Genomic DNA, 22,483 nt, shown 5'->3' with positions numbered 1-22,483 from the left:
TTTGTGTGTGTGCACACGACATCTTGAATGCATTGAGGACATTTCTTTAAATGTTGGCACATATGTCCACTGGAGGATGAACTGATTACAGTCGGTGGTAAAAGGTCAACGTCACTGTGACCTCCTTGCATCCCATTCTTTTGAAGGCGTTATCTGAAAAATGTGGAGGGAATGTCTAAAGATTTTCTCAGAATTCTGACTTTAATTCTCAGAAGCTGAAATCCTCCAAAAAAGGTTCTGGCCATTATTCAGTACCATAGTTTAGCAACTCACCTGGTTCATGTAGGCATACAACCACAAGGCTGTAATTATAAAGTTTAAAAAGGAAAAAACAAACATTGTCCTTTTTTTTTATTTTATTTGTACACAAAAACAAAGTGAACTCACAAATGTAAAATGTTCTTCCCTGTGTTGCCAAAATAAGATCCATAAAACATCACTCAGGTTCATATGTTTGGAAATCTTCAAATCATTTTTGCTGTTCATACTGGCTAAGAAAAGGGGGGACAAAATCCTGAGCCTTCAGCCCTAAAATTTAAGTCGGAGGATATTAAGTTCCATTGCTCCAATACCACTGGATTTCAGAAGGTAAGCACGATCTTCTAAAAACCACTTCAGTATTGTCATTTTCAAGATTGATCATTCAATTTATACTGTGTCTGCAACTGGCACAAAATGCCCAGCTTAAGTTACTGGAGCCCATGGTGATGAGCTAAAATGTTTGCCTAACGAGCCGACAATAACCCTGTCATGACAAGTTATGTTGGATGATGAAAATTAAGCAAGATTCACAATTATTAAACTTGAATCTGTGAGGACTGGATTTTGTCCCATCAATCACATTAGGAAGATCTCAAGGTACACATGGGCATGTTGGTGTTGTAAGAACGATATCAAGGAATCTGAATGTATCCTTCAAAGGGTAACTCCAATTTGAGTGCATTTACAGGTCTTCAGTACTACTGCTTATGTGTGAAGTATTAAAGGTTTGTTTCACTCTGGAGGAAGCTGCATGTCATCTGATAAATGTCTTCAGTGATGTGACAGTGGTTGCATTATGGGTAATTGGGGACCAGTTTTTTTTTAGAAGCTGTCCACTGGTCCTATAACACTGTTGATCGCATTTTGGACAATTAAAAGAAATGGATAAAAAAATGATGCGGCAGCACTGGATATGACATTAATTTCATGTTGTCTTCCTTTTTAAAAACATGGTGCCTAAATTACCCACACTGCAACTTGGCCAGTGAGCAGCATCCCTGAAGAGATTTTATCAGCTTCCTCTGGAAGGCTTATACAATAGGCTTTATATTACTTGTTTTGACATACGCAGTAGTCATCAATAAGACCTTTAACACACTTAAATGTGTTAATTGGTGGAGATGCCCTTTAAGAGGAACATTCTGCAGTCAGTCATCTCAAGTAGTTGTATCTTTTAACACATTCCAGGAGTAACTCCACTGCGCAAAGCGTCAATTTTGTGCATGTTCTATACATGGCAGTGACTGAGCAGATAATAAATGCGTTGCAGTCTTTCTCTTCACTGACATTCAGTGATGACCGCAAGGTTTGAATGTGTGCGTTGACAGTAAGGCTTCCTGTGTATTTGCTCGTCATAAAAATCAGAATGGTACAAGTTGTTTAACAGCTGTAGGATTACATAATATTGGTGTATAATCTTTTATTTCCTGTGGCTGATAGAACACTGGGATTAAGAGCCTCGTAGGCTGCGTGTGCTGGACTTTAAATTATTGCACGTGGCTTTGTGAGTGTCAAACAGCAACTTTCCCTTTTACAGCAAGTCTGAGTCATTTTACATTTCTCTGTGCAACATGTGCTGATAACAAAGAATATCTAATGGTTTTGCATTGCTGACGTTCAACAAGATGTTAAAACGCATTTAATAAATCTAAAGTCTATTATATAACATTTGTATTCATTCTACTGCATGTTTGAAGCTGATCACAATCCACTGAAGCGAACAGGTAAGATTACAACTTCTCAAAAATAAATCCTGCATTTCGCTGTATAGTAAAATAAATAATGTAAATATTTTCCTTTGTCACACAAATTGCTCTTTACAGCAATACATATGCCTCAATTCACACAGCGTAATATCTACTGCACGAGAATTAATGCCAGTCTCACAGCAAGTTTAAATTACAAATATTATTGCTATGATATTTAAAACTAACGTGCACTGCTATGGCACAGTCACAGGAGGATTGGGGAGAGGAGATGAGGTGAAGGCAGACAACTGGTACAGTCTGTATAGATCCACAGCAATGATAGAAAACAGCACGATGGGGGATGTGATGAGTGGATTTCAGACCTCTGTGACATTTTTACATTTAAGTTTTTGAGTGAGCGTTTGGTTTAACCAGTTTTATGCACCAGGCGGGTGCAGAGTCAAGTCACTCAGACCTACCTACTGATAAGTTTTCTTTGGTCTGACTTCATCCTTGAATAACTGCTGAGATCTGCATGCGTGTAGTGTTTGACGACCCCAGGTCTGTCTGGGGGACGAGTTCCCATCTCTCATTGCACCCGTGCCTCCAGCAGGGCGCTGGGCACCAGCTGTACCTGTGGAGGATTGCAGCTGTTGATGGGTCGCAGGGCGTCAGTTCCCAGGTAGGCTAGCAACAGTTCAGAGCGCCGGTGCAGCAGGTGGAGCATGTCTTCTGCTAGACTCTCCACTGAGGAGTAACGCACTTTGTCCAAGTCGAAAATGTCCTTGAGGAAGTGTAGCACCTGATCCTGAGGAAGAAATAAACAATATGTGAAGGAGTGTTTCTGGGAAAAGGAACACTAAAAATGGCGGCCTCTGTGAAAGAGGACCTGCTCCCCTGAAGATACAAAAGATTTCTATGGTAACAAAAACACAATTCATCTTAGTTTCAGATGATTTTCCAAAAATAAAAAAACATAACATATTATATTTGACTCCTGCCAAATAATCCCCTAAATCCAACACACTGTACTGAATCAGTTTACTTTTAGTTTAAAATTAATACTTTTTGAGAAACAATCTACAAAACCTGAAATCTGCGTCCTACATAGATACAGTGCTAACCTCAGGAGTAGGTTAAATAACCTAAGCAAGAGGAAGCAGCAAAAGTAAAAACCTTGTTTAGAAGAGCATTCTGGCAGATATCACAATATCCTCCGGTGCTGAGACTGACCTTGAAGAAGCAGCAGAAGTCGTGCAGGGAGCTCTTGGGCCCCAGGAAACCCCAGGCGAGAACTGGGCTGATCTGTTCACACACGGTGTAGAAATGGGCGATGAACCCGTCCGCCACCTGCGACACAAGAGATTACTCGAGATGTCCTGACAAAACTGATGGGACTAATACATGCAGTGGTTATTTAGTTGTCAGTGGAATCATTAACATTTAGGATTTGAGATAAAGTTGACAAAAGCAGTGAAGCACTGAGACTGATATCTTAAGTGTTTATCCAGCCATCACAGGCCTGCTCTTATTAATCAGAAATATTTTGATGTACCTTCATGTGCTGTCTCTTCTGCTTCATCACTGACCAACAACTTGATGCCACCGCCTGTGAAATACATAGATTTATTATCTTTCAATTCAAACTCAGTATCTCAGAAAAATCTAAAAACCTCAAGTCAATGTTGGTTTAAAGAATTACAAAAGTTTTTGTTGTATGATTATCTAAGTACTGCAATAAATGATTGCATTTAATTTCAGTAGATTAATTTCCCAAAGAAACTTGACCCACTGTCTCCTTGAAGGAGCTGTTGAGCCAGCGGTTGTTGATCACGTTCTGGATGGAGATTGGTGGATTCTCCAGGTCCTCGAATGAGTCCATCAGGATGAAGTCTAGCACTATATCATAGAAGTTCAAGTGCTTCACCTGAAGAAGAAAAGTTTGAGACATTATAAATGAGAAGAAGAGAGGTTGTTTATTAGAACTTGTCACCAGACAGCAGAAGTCAGACATTACCCCTCGTGTTGCCAGCTCCACCTCTGTGTTCTCCCAGTGCTCTGTGTGCTCCAGGAAGGAAATCATCTCCTCAAACACTTCCTCGAATCGGTTTGGGTTCTGAAAACCAAATGATGACTGTTAGAAAGGAAAGCACTCATTGAAGGTGTATCATCTTCACTAGTTGTGACTTCAGTCGTACCTTCTGAGCTTTTACAATAATGGAAGACAGTATTTTCTTTCCAGTTTCGGCCAGAAACATCCTGGTCGTTCTCTCGCACAAAATGAGCTGGAGAAAAACACTTTACTCAAAACAGATCCTTTATTTACTTTAAGGGTGCAAAAATACTGAAAACTAGAATTTTACACAAGTTAGTGCATTAAATGGCTGTTTTGCTGCATTTCAGTCTATATATATACACACATTTTGTTTATATGATAAAAAATAACTGAAAACAACCATCTGGAAAGCTAGAGTATCTTGTGGTGTATTAAATCCAATTCATACATAAGTTTCCACTTTTTATTTGTACATGTTTATACTGTACCTGACATGCCTGCCGCACACAGTGCAACTTCGCAAGGAAATCTACATCCCCAAAACAGTCCAGCATCTCAGTCCTGAGAATGAAAATTCAGAAAATAACACAAATTGTGTTATCACACAACTCGTTCCAGGAATATAAATTCTCTGTACTTCACGTTTGTTAGAGTGATTAGTGTAAGTACCGCAGCACCCTGCAGGAGATCTTTCCATCCTCGGCCATCTGCAGCGCCTCCTCGTAGAAAAGGTGATGACCCAGAGCCAAGACGCTCCTCAGCTCTCGGTGCTCAGACAGCTAATACAAAGACAGACAGAGATTATGGTTGACTGAATAATGATCATTTCAATCCCATTCCTGGTTGAGAGATTAACAGTGAAATGAGATGCAGCCAAAGCTTCTTGTTCTTAATGCAGTATGTTCCTCTTAGTCTTGAACATTCATGTAAAAAAATAGGAAGCTTTCAGATTTTGATGGCTGACATTAAAACATTTGAAGATAACGAAGAGGTAGAAACATTCCCAAAATGTTTTTAACTGGTGCTTTACAAGGAGATACAGTGGGGCAAAAAAGTATTTAGTCAGCCACCAATTGTGCAAGTTCTCCCACTTAAAAAGATGAAAGAGGCCTGTAATTTTCAACATACGTATACCTCAACTATGAAACAAAATGAAAAAAAGTAAAATAAAATAAAATCCAGAAAATCACATTGTCTGTTTATGAAAGAATTTATTTGCAAATTATGGTGGAAAATAAGTATTTGGTCAATAACAAAAGTTCATCTCAATACTTTGTTATATACCCTTTGTTGGCAATGACAGAGGTCAAACTTTTTCTGTAAGGTTTTCACACACTGTTGCTGGTATTTTGGCCCATTCCTCGATGCAGATCTCCTCTAGAGCAGTGATGTTTTGGGGCTGTCGCTGGGCAACATGGACTTTCAACTCCCTCCAAAGATTTTCTATGAGGTTGAGCCACTCCAGGACCTTGAAATGCTTCTTACAAAGCCACTCCTTCGTTGCCCAGGCGGTGTGTTTGGGATCATTGTCATGCTGAAAGACCCAGCCACGTTTCATCTTTAATGCCCTTGCTGATGGAATGAGGTTTTCACTCAAAACCTCACGATACATGGCCCCATTCATTCTTTCTTTTACACGGATCAGTCGTCCTGGTCCCTTTGCAGAAAAACAGCCCCAAAGCATGATGTTTCCACCCCCATGCGTCACAGTAGGTATGGTGTTCTTTGGATGCAACTCAGCATTCTTTCTCCTCCAAACACGACAAGTTGAGTTTTTACCAAAAAGTTATACTATTTTGGTTTCATCTGACATTCTCCCAATCCTCTTCTGGATCATCCAAATGCTCTCTAGCAAACTTCAGACGGGCCTGGACATGTACTGGTTTAAGCAGGGGGGACACGTCTGGCACTGCAGGATTTGAGTCCGTGGTGGCGTAGTGTGTTACTGATGGTAACCTTTGTTACTTTGGTCCCAGCTCTCTGCAGGTCATTCACTAGGTCCCCCCGTGTGGTTCTGGGATTTTTGCTCACCGTTCTTGTGATCATTTTGACCCCATGGGGTGAGATCTTGTGTGGAGCCCCAGATCGAGGGAGATTATCAGTGGTCTTGTATGTCTTCCATTTTCTAATAATTGCTCCCACAGTGGATTTCTTCACACCAAGCTGCTTACCTATTGCATAGTCAGTCTTCCCAGCCTGGTGCAGGTCTACAATTTTGTTTCTGGTGTCCTTTGACAGCTCTTTGGTCTTGGCCATGGTGGAGTTTGGAGTGTGACTGTTTGAGGTTGTGGACAGGTGTCTTTTATACTGATAACGACTTTAAACAGGTGCCATTAATACAGGTAACGAGTGGGGGACAGAGGAGCCTCTTAAAGAAGTTACAGGTCTGTGAGAGCCAGAAATCTTGCTTGTTTGTAGGTGACCAAATACTTATTTTACCGAGGAATTTACCAATTAATTCATTAAAAATCCTACAGTGTGATTTCCTGGATTCTTTCCCCCCCATTCTGTCTCTCATAGTTGAAGTGTACCTATGATGAAAATTACAGGCCTCTCTCATCTTTTTAAGTGGGAGAACTTGCACAATTGGTGGCTGACTAAATACTTTTTTGCCCCACTGTATCACAATGTTTACATGCACTATTTATATTTTTTGCCCTTATTCATGATAAGGCAATAACTGTAAAAAGCTGTGTATATGACTAAAGGAGATGAATGTTCCAGGAGCCATAATTAGTCACTGCTTGCATCTTTCATTCGTTCAACCACCTTCTTCAAAAGCTGGGTGTTGCGATATTTGTGCATATCCAAAAACCTGTTAATATCTATTCATACTGTTTCATACTGTTAAGTAGTTGTCTTTCTTATTACGACCAGACTAGGTTTTTTTTCGCGATTGTCTCAAACTACTGCAATAACCCCATTTAAGATACATATCCTGAATGTGCTGTATTAGGACTGCACAATAAATCTTTTTAACATCAACATCACAATGTACGCTTCAGCAATAGTCACATCGCAGGACATTCAATGTCTAGTTGGTAAATTAACTCAAACATATCCTGCTACAATTTTTGGCCGAATGATACAAAAGCAAAACTCAAAGTTCCCATTTTATATGACTAATGTATATATCACAGATAACCAAAATACTGTGAAGTCAGTTTTGTCTGCTATTGTGCAGCACTTCAGCTGAACAATATCAGCATTTTCCACATGTCTCAATTGGAAAAATGCTGCATTTGAAGGACTGATTCAAAATATCCAAATGAAATACGCCCTGACCCTTAACAAATCCCAAATACCTTTGGAATATTAGTGTGTATGTAAACAGTCACTGTCTCTGTATTTTATTTGGACGGATAAACTTGATGTAATGTGCAGAAGTCATTTTTTGTTGTTTTCTTAAAGAACTACAAGGCGTCTCAAATTCACTAATAAAATCAGACAGTCGTGTGACACGACAACACCAAAAAGAAGGTTTTTCAGTCACTCACAGGCAAACCTTGACAAGGTTACTTAGAACGTCAACATCATGTTTAAGACAATAGAGATATAATAGAGATGTCTTTAAGTTTATTTGCACTCTAAACAACATCCTGAATATTTAGACTTACAGAAATTCTAAACCTGATGTTTCTTCCTAAACTGGGTACAGGTTCCACATGGGTGCTTATACTCCTGGGTCATGCCTGATATCTGTGCTTCTGCTGTTATTAATTCTTCAATTGAGTTGTTTTGAACTCTGTTAGAAAACTGTCATCTCCATGTTGTCATGCTTTGTGGAAGCTTTAGTGGAATGAGCTGCAGGGCTAGAGCTGGATGGATGCTGCATACTGAGGAATGTTAAAAGTCTATTTATAGTGACTTACTGAGTATAAGTGACCCAGTTTGACTGCGAGGAGCTCTGCCTGTTAAACATTTACTGGTTTGAGGGCATGAATACATTAATTTACAAGCTTTTTATCGCTTTTAAACACATTTACCACATTTAAGTTTGATACCTTAACAACCATTTACATCAAACGATGTGTACTATACATTTTAATACCCAATCCTGGTAGACATAAATAGCACCTTCAGCTTTCAGCAGGTGGGCACATTAACACCTTTATATGAACATTTGATCAACATTTCAGCTGCATTTCAAGAAATTTGGCTTCAGTGAACAAATCAATGATTCGTACCCACCAGTTTATTTTTGTAAAATGTGGGTCAAGTACACCAGTGGCACCGGATACTCGCTCAAGCCCCCACACTGACTTAACGATTTAAGGAGATCAGCTGAGTGCTGGAAAACACCGGGTGGTGAACTTACAGGAGGATGAAAGCTATTTGAATCAAAATCCTGCTGTGAACTGGTTGTAGGTGTGAAGCCAAGACGGTTTGAGATTAGATGTTTGTTTCTCTTCCTCCGTCACTCTGGTGCTCAACTGTGGGACTATGGAGCATCGTATTTATTATAGTGCTATTCACTTTAGTTTGAAGACTCTACATTAGTATTACAGTTTGAGTATTAGTTTCATCTGTATCCCATTAAGAGGCACTTGCATGATTGTTTTTATCTTATAATCCAGGTTTTTCTGCTGTTTTTCATACTGCATGCTGGTTCCAACTTTTTAAATGTAAGGACATTAGGCTTTGGACTGTTAGTGGGTCAACAGAAGTTGTTGCCATTTTATAGAGTGAATTATGAAATGATTTATGGTATAAATAAGCCGCAGAATAATATATATAAAAGGAAAATAATCATAGCTACAGCACTACCAACTAATCCTCTCACCTCAGCAGCAGACACAAATGAGTCAGTGGAGGCAATGCTGATGCTGTCCCTCAGACAGCCGTCGTCCAGATCCTCTCTGCCCAAAATGTCTGCCATTTTATCTGTCATGGAGAATAATCCTTATAATGTGTTGTATAATACAGTACTGTATGGGCGCACATATCATTAAACCCAGTGGTTATCATGGATATTACATAATATTGCGTATAAACAGTGACTCACCCTGGCTGTTGCTGTGGGATGAAGGCTCTGACATGCACAACACTCCCTCAAACTCCTCCTGGAGGCTGTAAGCTCTTTGCAGCAGAGACTTCAGCCTGTGGATGAACTCCACACTGATGACATCCTGAACACAAAAACAGTCAAGTTCAACTATAGAAATATGACTCACAAAGCCCTGAAGCAGATCCTACTTTTATCCACTTTGGTCTTCAGGTAAAAACCGCCCCATTCCTTAACTTTGCAACACTGGACCAACTCTCTTCTTGAATTTGTCATGATGACGAGGTCTGGGAACTGAAATACAGGGGTTTGAGGATTATTGGTTCTCCAGGATAGTATGAACTCAAAAGGGCTACACAGACTAAGACCAATCACTAATCATAATGTTCTGCAAACAGTGGCACCAGCTGTGTTAGCAGCTTAAGAAAGAGCATCAAAGAAAACATCATTAAATTGAAAGGAACTTCAGAGAGCCCACTGGTGCTAAAGTCTGTCTGCAGTATTTGATAAGCAATTTGCAGTCTAATATTACCCATTTAAAATGTTCTATAAAGAACAAAGACTGAGTTATTAGAGTAGACCATCTCAAAGGTGTTTCCTAAATGCCATCAATTAGCTTTCATAAAACCAATATTATAAGTTTCCTGCAACATTATTTTGGAGAGAAATGCCCTAAAAATCAAGCTTATTGAAGGCCCTGTGGATTCAGAAGGATTTATATAATTAATTAAATGATTCATTAAATCTGTTTGAAAGTGATTCTAACTATATTGTTCGCCACTGTTATAGCTTGGATGTAGACTCTGCTATCCACACATCACATCTATTGTTCTTGGTGTGGACACCCCATAAAGCTTACTTTGTATGTGAAAGGTATGAAAAGAGGAGAAAATGTATGATGTTTAGTGTATCCTTTTTATAATAAAAAACAAACAAGACAAAACACCACAAAACAAAAACAAACAGCTACAACCTACACCACTCAAACCCTATTAAGTCTTTCAGGTGTTCCTTGAGAATCCCCCATGACCTAATTATTAAGAAGTTTTCGAAAGAGGCACACCAGAGCAGGGTATATCGTTTGCAGCAGAATTTACGTTATGTTTGGGCTACTGAGCGTAACCATTTGACCCATGCTAATCCAAAACCCTTCCAACCAGGTTAGCTAGCTAATGAGTTAGCTGTTATACAATCTAAACTCTGTGACACTGGTTGGTTGTCTGGTTATTCATATATGTGACTTGTAGTGCAGCTTATTATTATGTGTGCAGTTTATTCCTCTGTACCTTCCTCTGGTATGAAAGGAGAGAACACTGACAAGAAAAGAGAAAATGTTGGCAGAGCTTGAATCGATACACCAGCTCTGTGGTCCCTGGATGAAGAAGATGCTGCCAATTATTTAATTAATTAATTTACTTTGCTTTGTCCTCGCTGCAGCAGCCCGAAGTTCGAGTGCCGGCCTGGGGCTCTTTGCTGTGTGTCACTCCCCCCCTTTCTCATCCTGTTTCCCGTTGTATCTTTAGCTGTTCTATCAATAAAGCCATATAAAAGCCAAAAAAAATTACTTAAAAAACTCTTTCGCATATATCCTGATCGAGCCTGGTGTTACACTACATTCCGATACAAATCATAAGTGTGTTGGTGTGTTCACCTCCATGCCCTGCTCAGCGATGGCGTCTCCAGCTCCAGTTTTGACGGATGCACAGCTGGCATCGTCATCGGCCTGCCTGCTCCTGAATGTCAATGCTTCCTCCCACCGCCTCAGAGCCTCCTCAAATAAATCCATACCTGCAAATACACACAATCTTGTAAAACAATCAGAAACTCAAAAGCTTCATATTGAAACAAAGCCCCAAAAAACAGAAATAAATAAATAACTTTGTCATAATTTTGACACATTTATCACATCGCCTTACTATTGTCCCTATTTACAAACACTGGGTTGACATAGCATTTAAGTATCTTTACCCATAAGGTAGAGGTTTTCAGGTGTGGTCACAGGTAAGTTGACCACACTGCAGATGTCAGCTTCCCCTGCCCGGTCCCAACAGATGGATTCATTTGCGCAGGTGCTGCTGCTGGAGGAGTTCATGCTTTTTACCTGCAAAGCCACAGCAGAAGAACATGGATCACTTTCAAGTAATGGAAGCAGCATCTCAACACAAACACAAAGCAAGTCAACCCAATCAACTCAGCATGTTCAGTGTGCTTTGACAAGGGTTGCGCCACGCTTCATTGTTGACAACTGAGGCTTCTATTGAAGTTTTTGAATGAAGCATCAAATGTCTGTATCTTATTAAATAATCACCCGCAAAATAATTAAATAAAATTCCTCAAACAAAAGCAAAGAGCGGTGAGTGAATGCAGATGCATAATATGATCTTCTTTGGTATTACATCCTGACGGCGTCAACGCCGAAATAGATTCTCTGTCATTGTGGTCATTTAGATTGCCGCCCTGTTAAAGGTCGAGTTTAAGCAATTCTGAGGAAAGATGTCTCTGTAACAGCGTCTGTAATTGATGGCCTGGGACTGAGACTCAACTTCCATGTTGCGCAGCTTTCAAATGTTGATTTGGAACTCAAATATCAAAGTAATGAATGAAGCTTAGAACTATTTTGGACAGCCCAAGTGTTGCTGTAGGTCTACACGTAGTTTGTATGATTTTGTTTACTCATTAGTTCAGAAAATCCGTGGTAAAAGTATTCATGGATATTTTGGCCAATAACATGTAAAAATGTTTACATAACCCCATCCACAGTGCATATACCAAATATTAAATGCTACTTGTCTACTTAATTTATTCAACATTTTGCACTGAGTGAAAGGGAGATCTCACACCCAACAGAAAGGGAAAAGGTCCACTCTTTACTAAAACTGTGCTGTACCAGGTACATGACTGCAACAAAGAGGACTGGTTTGGACAGACGGCAGATGTGATTCTGCCCATATAAGTATATGGTATTCTACTTTTTTACTTTCCTAACAATTGTAGCTTGTTATTGCATTATTTTTTGGTTTGGATACTTTAAATTAAAAATTATCTCACCGAGGCCAGGCTCAGCAGAGACCCAGACAGCTTCCTGTAGTCCCCTGTCGTGAGAACCAGACCAGAGGAGCAGCCATTCTTGGAGTTGAGGGTGAGAGTGATGTTTTGACTGGTGTTATCTGGGCAGAGAGTTCAGAGATAACTTTGAGACAGATGTGAAAGCAGAGATCACGCTGCATGAGCATGTAGCTGAGTTACACAATGAATAAACAATGTTTGCCAACTTTACGACTCTTACGAATCACCTCTGCCCTGTTTTAATAATTTACTCTCTGGCTCACCTGCTGCTGAGAGTTGGTTTATAAAAACAGCTTCCAGTTCTGATTATTTTTTACAAAACAAATTCATACTCATACTTGCATCGGATAGCTGTTTTAGTTTGTATATTTACTTTATACAGCATCTGTTTGGAGAGATTTTCTTTGATTTGCTCAAATTCAGAGAGTACACGGGGGCCAGCAGGGACACATTTTGACAAAAAAGCAAAAGTAAAAATCTCTGCAAACATATTGAACATCTAAAGAGCCTCAAGAAGTTACTGAGGCTGGAGGTCACACAGCACTTTGTTATTTTCTGAATATTGATTTCTGACTACCTGTATCCATGTTCATTCTTCTGTTCTTGCTAATTCAAATGTAATTTCCTTCCTGGGTCAAATTCCAGATCTATTACATTTTTATCAAAATATTTAACTACTCTGTCCAACCGCTCATTTGACTCCATCTAATTCTACGTTAAGTGAGATTAAATACGTTAAAGCATTCAGTTCATTTTAATACAGGAGCTGTCCAACATGTCAGTCTGATTACATCACAAACCAGCAACTGAGCTAGCCTACTAAAAAGAGATCACAGGGCAGAAAGCCCGCTAGGTGAGAGGAAAAAAAATCTGTGTCAGTGAGTTTTACCATTCTCTACTAAGGCTGGGAAGGAAAATTCAAAGCCAGCCTGCTCCCACTGAGGCGAGTGAGTCCTTTTTCTGCCCTTCCTCCTCTGGAAGTGACGTGCAAGGAAGAGTAGTGAGACAGCACCGAAGGCAGTGGCTGCCACCAGCTTCTTGGTGCCTGTGCTGACACTCACCTGAAGGACAAGTGGAAGGGGAAAAAGTTTGATTTTAAATATTTATGCATCTTAAAAGAAGACTGAGCAGAAACGTGGTTTCTTCTCTTTGGGGCAGGCCAAGAAAAAAGGAAGAAAAAACCTGATCAAGCCAAAACTCGTGATTTGTATTTTAACACCCTTTGATTAAGTTATCACATGCCTTTTTTTTCTGACTGAGGGAGTCAGTCACAAGTTTTCACTGAAGAAAAAGAAAAATGATGTGATTTTTGCTGGGGTCTGTACCAAACAAGCTTATTGTCTTACATCTGGAGAATATGATTTATAGGCCAGAGCATCTCTATAACATCACAATTTTTCATGTATAAATTTATGTGTTTCCACAATTGAACTTCCACAAAAGAACTGCAGCTCCAGCAATTTGGATATTGCATCTGGACTTATTGCAACTTCAATACTATTTTAAATAATTCTGGTGCCCTAACTCCAACTAAATAAAATAAGTAATGATTAAAAAACAAAAAACAAGACAAAGCATTCCTCGTTTGTGAAATAAAAGCTGTCTAATGTCTCCATTAAAGAAAGACAGCGATATGATGACTAGAAATGCATGGTATTATGATAACCATGATGACTGTGCACCTCGGGGTGATCAGTAGCTAGAGTTTCAAAAAAGGCCCCATTAGGGTTAACTTTTTTACAGTTGTAAAAACATTTGTAAAAACAGTTTAACAAATGTTCCACAAGTCTTAATAGAGCAAATGTTATTAGCGCTATGTAATTTTAAATCATCCATGTTAGCCCACTTCAACTTAGTTTTCTAACATTCAGATGTGCATAAACTACAGGTTAGGAACATTTTTAGTATAAAGTACAAAAATTTAAAATTATTGGATCAGTATCGGCCATGAGAAGCAGTTAATTACAGGTTATCAGTATCAGCTGAAAATAATACATATTGTGCATCCGAAATAATGACCAGCGAAAAAGGTTGGGAAAAAGAACGGGAGGCACTACATCACACACAACACAGAGTATATTTCCTGTCTGATGGGAGTTCATCTGAGGATGGATCACTCAAAATATTCTGGATAGCGATGATGTAACAAACAGAGCTGAGAACAGCTACCAGCCTGTCATTTAGATTTCAAAGAATCCATTTCAGATAGCGTGCATGGCTGGGGGGGGGCTATAGATAGAAACACTGAATGACGAGGGAGATTATCCCCACAGACACACTGCTGCACATTCCCTACAACTGAAGATTACATAAACACAGATTTAGGAGCGATGACAACGGCCATAATATTGACTTTTTTGAAAATGGACTGGGATGATTGAATAGTGTAACAGGCCTGCAGTGTTTCCATGCCTTTTCCGTTCCTGCTACTCACACATGTCAGGCATGCTCCTACCAGATCCAGATCTGCTACGTGACTGTGGCCACACACTGTCCTCATGCACTACTCATAAACACTGTAACATGAGGGTCCCTAAGAGAAAACATTGGCAACTATCCAGCAAAGGAAAGGTTAAGCTGAGTACAAACAGCATTCACTTTACATTTTGATAAAAAAAAAAAAAAACAACAACTGACATTTAGGTCTATGTGTAACAAAAAGTCTCAGATGTTGGACTGTGTTTTATAATTTCAAATATCAATTTTGAAATGTGCCCTCTCAGAAAGATCACATTAAATATTGTTCATTTCAACACAAGTTTTAAATGAGCTTTTACTTTTGTGGATTTTTACAAACAGTTGTGCTTCCAGTCTGGTTAAATATCCATAGACACATTACTACTCAAGTATGATACTGAAGTTTTATTACAACAGTATTCCAACCGTGTAGTCAATATTCCTGCTAATGGAAGGTCTTCTCTGCTTCTGTCAAATTAACCCTTTTACACATTCTCATCAACAACAGTATCAAGCTCAGCTGCTGGACAATATCTTTCCATAATACAAAGGTTGTAGCTGACTGCTCAAACATGCAGTAGTACTGTACATGTAAACAGACACAGCCATAGACCTTCCTAACCAGCTTAGAGGGAGCACAGTGAATGGACTTGTGCCAAATTCAGTCACATGTGACCTTCAGACAACTCACTTTGCCACATGCAGATGCATGTCTGATAACACTGTGATTAATAAAGTACAACAAGGACACAAAAATGCATTGTGTAACATAACTGTTTAAAAGAAGGTCAGTAAAACTTTTGAATACTTGTAGCACTGGAAAGTTTGGTTGAGCAGGTCTCCATATTTGTATTTCCTGTTTCCTGTTTGTTACCTTATCTCTGTATTTTTTGTAAAGAAGATGTAAGGAACTGAGTTTAGTCCAGCTATTTGTTCAGGCTGACGATGTCAAATATGTCAAACTGAAACAGAAACACAGTCAATGTTTGCAAAACAGTTGGGAAAAAAGCAAGAGAACCTGAAAGTGCAACTGCACCATCAACAACCTCCTCACTTATCAATCCCCAAAAGAAAACTGTTGACCGACTCCTACCCATTTCAAACACACCCTCACCTGTGCCAGGGAGCCATACACGGACAGCGGTAGGTCAACCATGCGCAGGGCAGCGGCCTTAACAGACAGCTGGGAGCTTGTGAGGGTCTCATGTGTCATTGTGGCGATCTATCCATGACTTGGCAACTCTTGTATCCTCATCACCATTCTGCTGGACCTGAGGGGGATGACAGTAGCGAGTGACATGCAAGGATTAAACCTGGGCGGCTCAGGAGGGATATAATGACGGTATCACATAAAGCCTCTAACATTTGTGCAAATGCTTGACCTATGTAGAGGTTGGCTGATCAGCCACTTAGATATTGTTAAAAATGTTCTGATTATATAATATGTTTCATCAACTTCCCCAATTATTTCTTGCATTAAAACTGTCATGAAAGAACTGACCAACCCAGTCTGTCAAATGCATTAGTCATGCACAATTCATTAGCACACCCAGCAAAGGTATGGAGTGCAAAGGTACTTCAAACTGTACCTTACAATAAACCTGCCTGAACAGAATGGCTAACCCTAACCCTAACCCTTCTCTAAACAGTCATGCACTATAGTAGGGAGCCCATCTTCTAAGCTGCTAAATATCCACCAGACAAGACAACATGCAACATCCAATTAAGTTTGCACAAGAGACTCATGTGGCTCATCACATGGGTGATTATTCCATGTGAAGCCAATTCACAACCTGGCAAAATGTGGATTCTATGTCTCAAAAGCTCAAAATTGCTCATTAATGGTACACTATGTAGGTTCAGGGCGGAAAACGTCTTACTCAGACAATTAATATTTACAGTATTATGAGGTTATCATACAAATTTAGAAATAGTTTATTAATATATCCCATAAACAAGCCATCCTGGACGAGAATAAGGTACACATAACACTGTTCGATACTAGAAAATAAGCTCCTTAAAAGGGTCCTGCTAACATACACAAAATGCACCTTTAAGTAATGTTACAGTTTTTGTGATTCGTGTTATATGCCGATTTTTTTCTTAAGTTTGCATTTTGTTAAGAGGGCAATAAGTAGTTTTGGAGGAGAAATTCAAACATAATACAAGACTGGGGTCATAACACAAACTCAGAAATATTTAACTGAATAAAAAAGGTATTCTCAGAGGAAACAAATACAGTCCCCAGAAGACTGTTTGAAGCTAGAAGGGTGGCAGGGTCTGCCACATATAAACAAAGTAAGGCAGTATGAAATCGTGTTGTCCTTTGTTTATTCAATGTATTCAGCCCCTAAAATGAAGAGAGATTGTTTATTTAGTTTGTTAGAGCTTAAAAAAATAATTAGTCAATAAAGAGCTTTCTCTTCTGGTTAAACTTTCTTTCCCAAAACTACATATCTCACTTTCAACATGAATGACATATTACATCTCAACAGTAGGTTTGCATTTGAATTTGCAGAAGCACAGACAGACTGCCCTAAAACATAGATATTCTACTGACAAGTGAACAATACAAAATAATATTTTTTTTTCCTTTCTTGAATTTCTGCATTAAACCAATAACAATCCAGTACATCAAGATTCAAAACAGCACCAATGTCACACCACGTTTCTACTTATTTCTCTCATTCAAGTTATTCAATCTTGTGTTTCTAAAGCCTTTTTTCAGTCTACTTGTAAGTTATGGCATTTTAATTTAAATCACTATTCTAATACGACTGATAATATTTTCTGTCTATCTAATGATGTTTTTATACTTTAGTATGCCTTATGTCACACATTGAATTTGCCTCTCTTGTATACAATAAACTTACATTGTCTTGTCACAACAACGAGTGAAACATTCAAAGTTTTAGCTCTCATTCACAAGCACAATGCCATAACAACTCCCAGTAAATTAGCTGTTTGTTTCAAGGTTTTCAGAAGGGTGTATTCGGGGAGAAAAACCCTGACATGAACAAAAGCAGCACCCCAGCTCTAAGACAGTCTGTCAGGTTCGTCTTATCAGCACATGGATGGAAAAATGATAGCACTCAACTGTTATTGGCCTGGCTGAGCAGCTAAACGGCTAACTTACCTAACGAGGCTAATAACGGTTAGCAGTGTTAGCTTAATGTGTAACAACGGCGTGAATTAAACAGTCTAACAAATAAACTCGCCAATTCATGTGAGCATTTTCTAACTGGATATGACAAGCTGAGTGTAAAGAACATATCACCGGTACATTAAAAGGTTTCCTCCACAGACTCTGCCCCCGGTGGGTCCGCCGCTCCTCCCGCTGACCTCAGCTGCTGCCGAGTGAAGGACTTGAGCGGCGGCGCGCGCCCATCCAGCGTGGCTTTCAAAATAAAAGCATGCTCCTTGTCATCTTTGTGGAGCTTCTGCGCCCCCACTCGGCTTTCTCAGGTATTACAGTGGAGGCTTTCATCACAGAGATAATAAACATGTAGAAGTCCAAGAGCATCCGTTTACATTTCGTCCTCTCTCGTTTCAATAAAAATAGAAAAAAGGAGGAAAAAAAATGAAGAATCGATAGAATTGATGATTTACTGTGGTAGGGAGACTGGGGTAAGTTGAGACAAAGGGTAAGTTGAGCCACCCCTTGTTGCTAGGAAACGGAAAAAAACATTGATCATGTGACCAAATAGAAGGAAGGCATCATTTCATGGAGTCTGTGAAGGTAAGAACCTCATGGGTGAAGGGGTTAGACATTTATATCCAAAAAAATATTTTTCACTCTTGAAAGTGAATTTAGTCTGTCATACCTTTTCATGAGAATTGTGTTTAGACCAAAAAAGATTTTTTTACATTTGTTTTATACATCCGTTGTGGTATCTATAAGCTACAGCATGAGGTCATAAACCTAGCATAGAAGTGCACAATTTTAGCTGTGGGGACTTATATAGTCAAAATGGTAGCTGTGGTGTAAGTTGAGCCTCCGGGGTAAGTTGAGTCATTTGGCTCAACTTAAGTGTATTTTGGCTGTAGCCTGTATGTCTTAAATATTAAATCAAGATTCTGCATTTGTATGATTGCAGAGTGGACATCATGCCTCGTGTATATAAGCGCAAAACAAGCAGGGGAGCCACCACTGATGTACTTGAAAGAGCCACCAGTGAAGTGGGAGAGGGGAAGTCTATTCGAGCAGCAGCAAAGGATGCCAAAATAGACAGAATGACACTGAAGAGGTACATTGACAAAAAGGAAAATGTACCTTTGAAAAAGACAGGCTATGATGCAGTAGCAGAGGCTAAAAGGATCCTCTCAGATGGCATGGAGTCTGAACTTGCCAAACATATTAAGAATCTCGCAGACCAGTTTCCTGGGTTTACTACTCTCAGATGCAGAGAACTTGCCTACGAGTTTGCAAAGCGAAACAACATCCCTGTGCCAGACAGCTGGTCAAGAGAAGAACGAGCAGGTAGCCTAAGAGATATTGAACAAATCTAAATATGCAAGTTTCCTTCCCAGAATTACTGCCAACCAGCCAGCTAGCTAAGAGAATTCAAGCAAACTCAATTGATATAACTTTGTTCCAGGAGTGGATTGGCTTGAGTTGTTCAAAAACCGACAACATCTATCATGCCGGACACCAGAGGCCACATCCTTGGCAAGGGCCACTGCCTTCAATGAACACAATGTCACTCTGTTCTTTGATAAGCTGGCATCAGTGATAAACAGGTATTTGATGCTTGATGTGAGAAATAATTTTTGTAGTTTTATTAGAAATGAATGTGTCCTCTAAAATGTAAAGTCTGCGCACTGTCTCTTTTCAGATACAAGTTCCCTCCGAACATGATTTATAATATGGATGAGACAGGCGTAACAACTGTACAGGAGCCAAAGCAAATTGTGACACAGATGGGGAAAAAGGTAGTTGGCTCAGTCACATCTGGTGAAAGAGGAGAGCTTGTAACGGTAATGTGTGCTGTCAATGCTACAGGGAACACAATCCCCCCCATGTTCATATTCCCGCGTGTCAAATACCATGAGCACTTTTTCAGAGGAGCACCGACTGGATCAATCGTGACAGCAACAAAATCTGGTTGGATTAATGAGGAGGTGTTTCGTGTGTACCTGGAGCATGTTATCCAACTAACAAACTGCTCCAAGGATCATCCACTACTACTGATCCTTGACAACCATCTGGCACACGTCTCACTGAAATCTGTGGAGATAGCAAGGGAGAATGGGATCGTGATGCTCACTTTGCCACCTCATACATCCCATAAAATGCAGCCCTTGAATGCATCGGTCTATGGGCCATTGAAGACATATTACAAAAAGGCCATGGACAGTTGGATGCGAACCCACCCTGGACAAACTGCTTCCATTTATGCCATCCAAGAGATTGTGCATGAGACCTTCCTGTCAGCAATGACACCAAGAAACATCCTGTCAGGATTCAGGTCCACTGGTATCTTTCTTTTCAACCGGGATATCTTCCCACAGGAAGCCTATGCACCATCCATGGTCACAGACAGACCCAACCCCGACGAGCAATCTGACCAGCCATCTACCTCAGCTGACCTACCAGCACCTAGTGTCACAGGACCTGAGTCATCATCGCGTTCTGATAGTGCTGTCTCTCCCAGCCACCCAGGATACGTTTCTCCAGTAGAAATAATGCCATTCCCAAAGGTGATGGCAACAAAGCCTAAAAGAAAACATACAAAGGTGAAGACACAAATCTTGACTGACACACATGAGAAGTTGTTGTTGGAAACAAGTCACAGAGACAAAGAAAAGAAGATGGCTGGAGAACTTCTCAAGAAACAGGGTGCAAAAAAACAAAAAAACAACAGCCCATCATGGAAAGCAGCTCAGAGAGTGACACCATGATTCCACACGACACAGACCGTGAGAGCTCCGAGTCCGACACGAGTGCTGAAGAAAATACTGAGCTTGCAGTGGGCAACTTTGTGGTTGTAAACTTTAGGGGCAAATCAAGAAATTACTGCTACAGTGTCTTGCTGGAGAAGATTGAAGGCAATGATCTAGAGTGTAAGTTCTTGAGAAGAGTCAGGTCATGGTAAACCCACCTTTACTTTCAAAGAGAAAGATGAAGGATTCTTCCCAAGATGTGATGTTATCACAAAACTCCCCAAACCTCACAGAGTTGGTTGCATAGCAAGGAGATCCCAGCAGTTTGTATTCCCCTGCAACCTCGACAGGTGGAATATTGAGTGAATTACTGTCAGCAAGAACACCAAGAAACTATGATTCTGGACCATGGATTCAGTTCTAGTGTTTTCTTTCCAAAAACACAGCTGTTCATGTTCTCTTACCAAGCACACTTTAAGGCATTCTCATGTTAAAATGTATTTTTTTTTACAAAACAGCTGTTTAGCAGCAATATGCAATAATAATGAAAAAAGGTTATTGTACCTGTTGAATTGTGTATAATAAATAAAAACACACATGAATGTGAATAAGTGACTGTTATTAAGGGAGGGAGAAAGTGAGGGAGGGGTGGAGGTGGGGAGGAGGGTGGGGGGAGTAGGGATACGGCTCAACTTACCCTGCTCCTATGTTCAACTTACCCCATACACGGGGTAAGTTGAGCCACGAGACCACTTTTTTTGGACATGCTATATAATTGAAACAATTATGTTTACATTCATTCTGTTTGTTTGAAGGGATGCACAGCATTCTAAAAATATAAGCAGATATATGAGTTAGCGACAAAACTATGATTGCCTTGATGTAGTGATCCTAAATATGAAAAATGACTCATCTTACCCCAGTCTCCCTTATGTATGTGACCACATGCAAGAAAGTTGACTCTTGTACTTGACTGTACTTACACAGGACATAATAAGACATAACAGCTAAGAACAAGGACAACAAATCTCAACAAATAGGTTAAGAACAGACACGACTATTATCTAACAAGCACAAATGACCAACAACATAGGCATAAATAAAATGTCTATATGCGAGTCGAGTCTTTCTGACACATTGAATTGTTAAATAAACACTGATGAGTCATAAATATGCAGAGAAATCAGAATACTTACCTTTTTAGTAAAATGATGTAATACAATATAAATTGCATGATGGGTGAGTCACAGTAAAAGCATTTTAAGTAATTTTGTGTTAAAGTCAGAATGATGAGTCAAAGTCAATGTTTTGAGTGGGACACTCTGCAACTTGCTATCACACCATTCTTATTTACAAGTCACCAATTTTTTTTTTTTTATCTTACAAGAAGATTTTTTTTATTGTAAAAATAATTTATCATTTTTAAGGTTAATATAATTGCCCCTATGTCTTATTTGTGTTTTCCTCCTGTTTACTTACAAACAAGGTCATCCAAATTGTTTTAAATACTTTTGACTCAAATGGGAAGAGGAAGGGATTAACAACAATCCAAAACCTGAACCATATTTTATCCTAGAATGACATTGCTTGTCCCAAATTTTGATGTGATGAAAAGTCTTTTTTTGCTATTTCTTCCATTTGGGACAGCCTGTCACATAATGCTCGTACATCACGCTAGATGGCGCTTGGGACGGGTTTACTGTATATTGCCTTACTATTTTGATGACCAGGTGACCCTTTTTTTCACTTCTTGTCCCAGCCCTGTTATCTTTAATTAAGGAAATAACTATTTAACAGAAGCTATTATTGCTATTATTATTATTATTATTATTATTATTATTATTATTATTATTATTATTATTATTATTACTACAATAGTCATATTAGTATTGGGTACATCTGCTAACATTGTTGTCACAGATTTATTATTCTTTTTAAGACAACCTAATAAATGTCTACCAATAATCGTGCTCATAGTGCTAACACACAAATACGTTTTTCTAAAAGTATAAAGGGTATAAACGTGTAATGTAATGTTTACAGTAGGATGGGGAGGGTTTATGATTT

The 22,483-nt window shown here is 39.3% G+C and overlaps 2 protein-coding genes across 4 annotated transcripts; one reads left to right on the top strand and one right to left on the bottom strand.

Moving 5' to 3' along the window:
* Positions 1-336: 336 nt before the first annotated feature.
* miga1 (mitoguardin 1) lies at positions 337-17,970 on the bottom strand. The gene is made up of 16 exons (XM_030403449.1): positions 17,817-17,970; positions 15,648-15,804; positions 12,966-13,137; positions 12,059-12,177; positions 10,979-11,111; positions 10,662-10,798; positions 9,011-9,134; positions 8,789-8,889; positions 4,675-4,784; positions 4,494-4,566; positions 4,148-4,234; positions 3,967-4,065; positions 3,742-3,876; positions 3,505-3,558; positions 3,183-3,299; positions 337-2,757 (listed from the first exon to the last, which is right to left on the bottom strand). Exons 2-16 carry the CDS (start codon positions 15,744-15,746, stop codon positions 2,539-2,541), a joined length of 1,779 nt encoding a protein of 592 aa, XP_030259309.1. The 5' UTR covers positions 15,747-15,804; positions 17,817-17,970; the 3' UTR covers positions 337-2,538.
* Positions 17,971-18,240: 270 nt separating this feature from the next.
* On the top strand, positions 18,241-21,021 carry LOC115572202 (tigger transposable element-derived protein 2-like). Of its 3 annotated transcripts, XM_030402048.1 has the most exons (5): positions 18,241-18,272; positions 18,631-18,780; positions 18,934-19,013; positions 19,132-19,273; positions 19,369-21,021. In XM_030402048.1, exons 2-5 carry the CDS (start codon positions 18,641-18,643, stop codon positions 20,432-20,434), a joined length of 1,428 nt encoding a protein of 475 aa, XP_030257908.1. In that variant the 5' UTR covers positions 18,241-18,272; positions 18,631-18,640; the 3' UTR covers positions 20,435-21,021. The 3 variants fall into 3 exon arrangements, with proteins under 3 accessions (XP_030257908.1, XP_030257906.1, XP_030257907.1); XM_030402046.1 differs by having other exon boundaries at positions 18,631-19,013; XM_030402047.1 differs by lacking the exon at positions 18,241-18,272 and adding an exon at positions 18,340-18,535 and having other exon boundaries at positions 18,631-19,013.
* The last annotated feature ends 1,462 nt before the right edge of the window (positions 21,022-22,483 follow it).

This window comes from Sparus aurata, chromosome 21, assembly GCF_900880675.1.
Source record: "Sparus aurata chromosome 21, fSpaAur1.1, whole genome shotgun sequence".
NCBI classification, from domain to species: Eukaryota; Metazoa; Chordata; class Actinopteri; order Spariformes; family Sparidae; genus Sparus; species Sparus aurata.
This window is presented reverse-complemented; position numbering and strand designations above follow the sequence as displayed.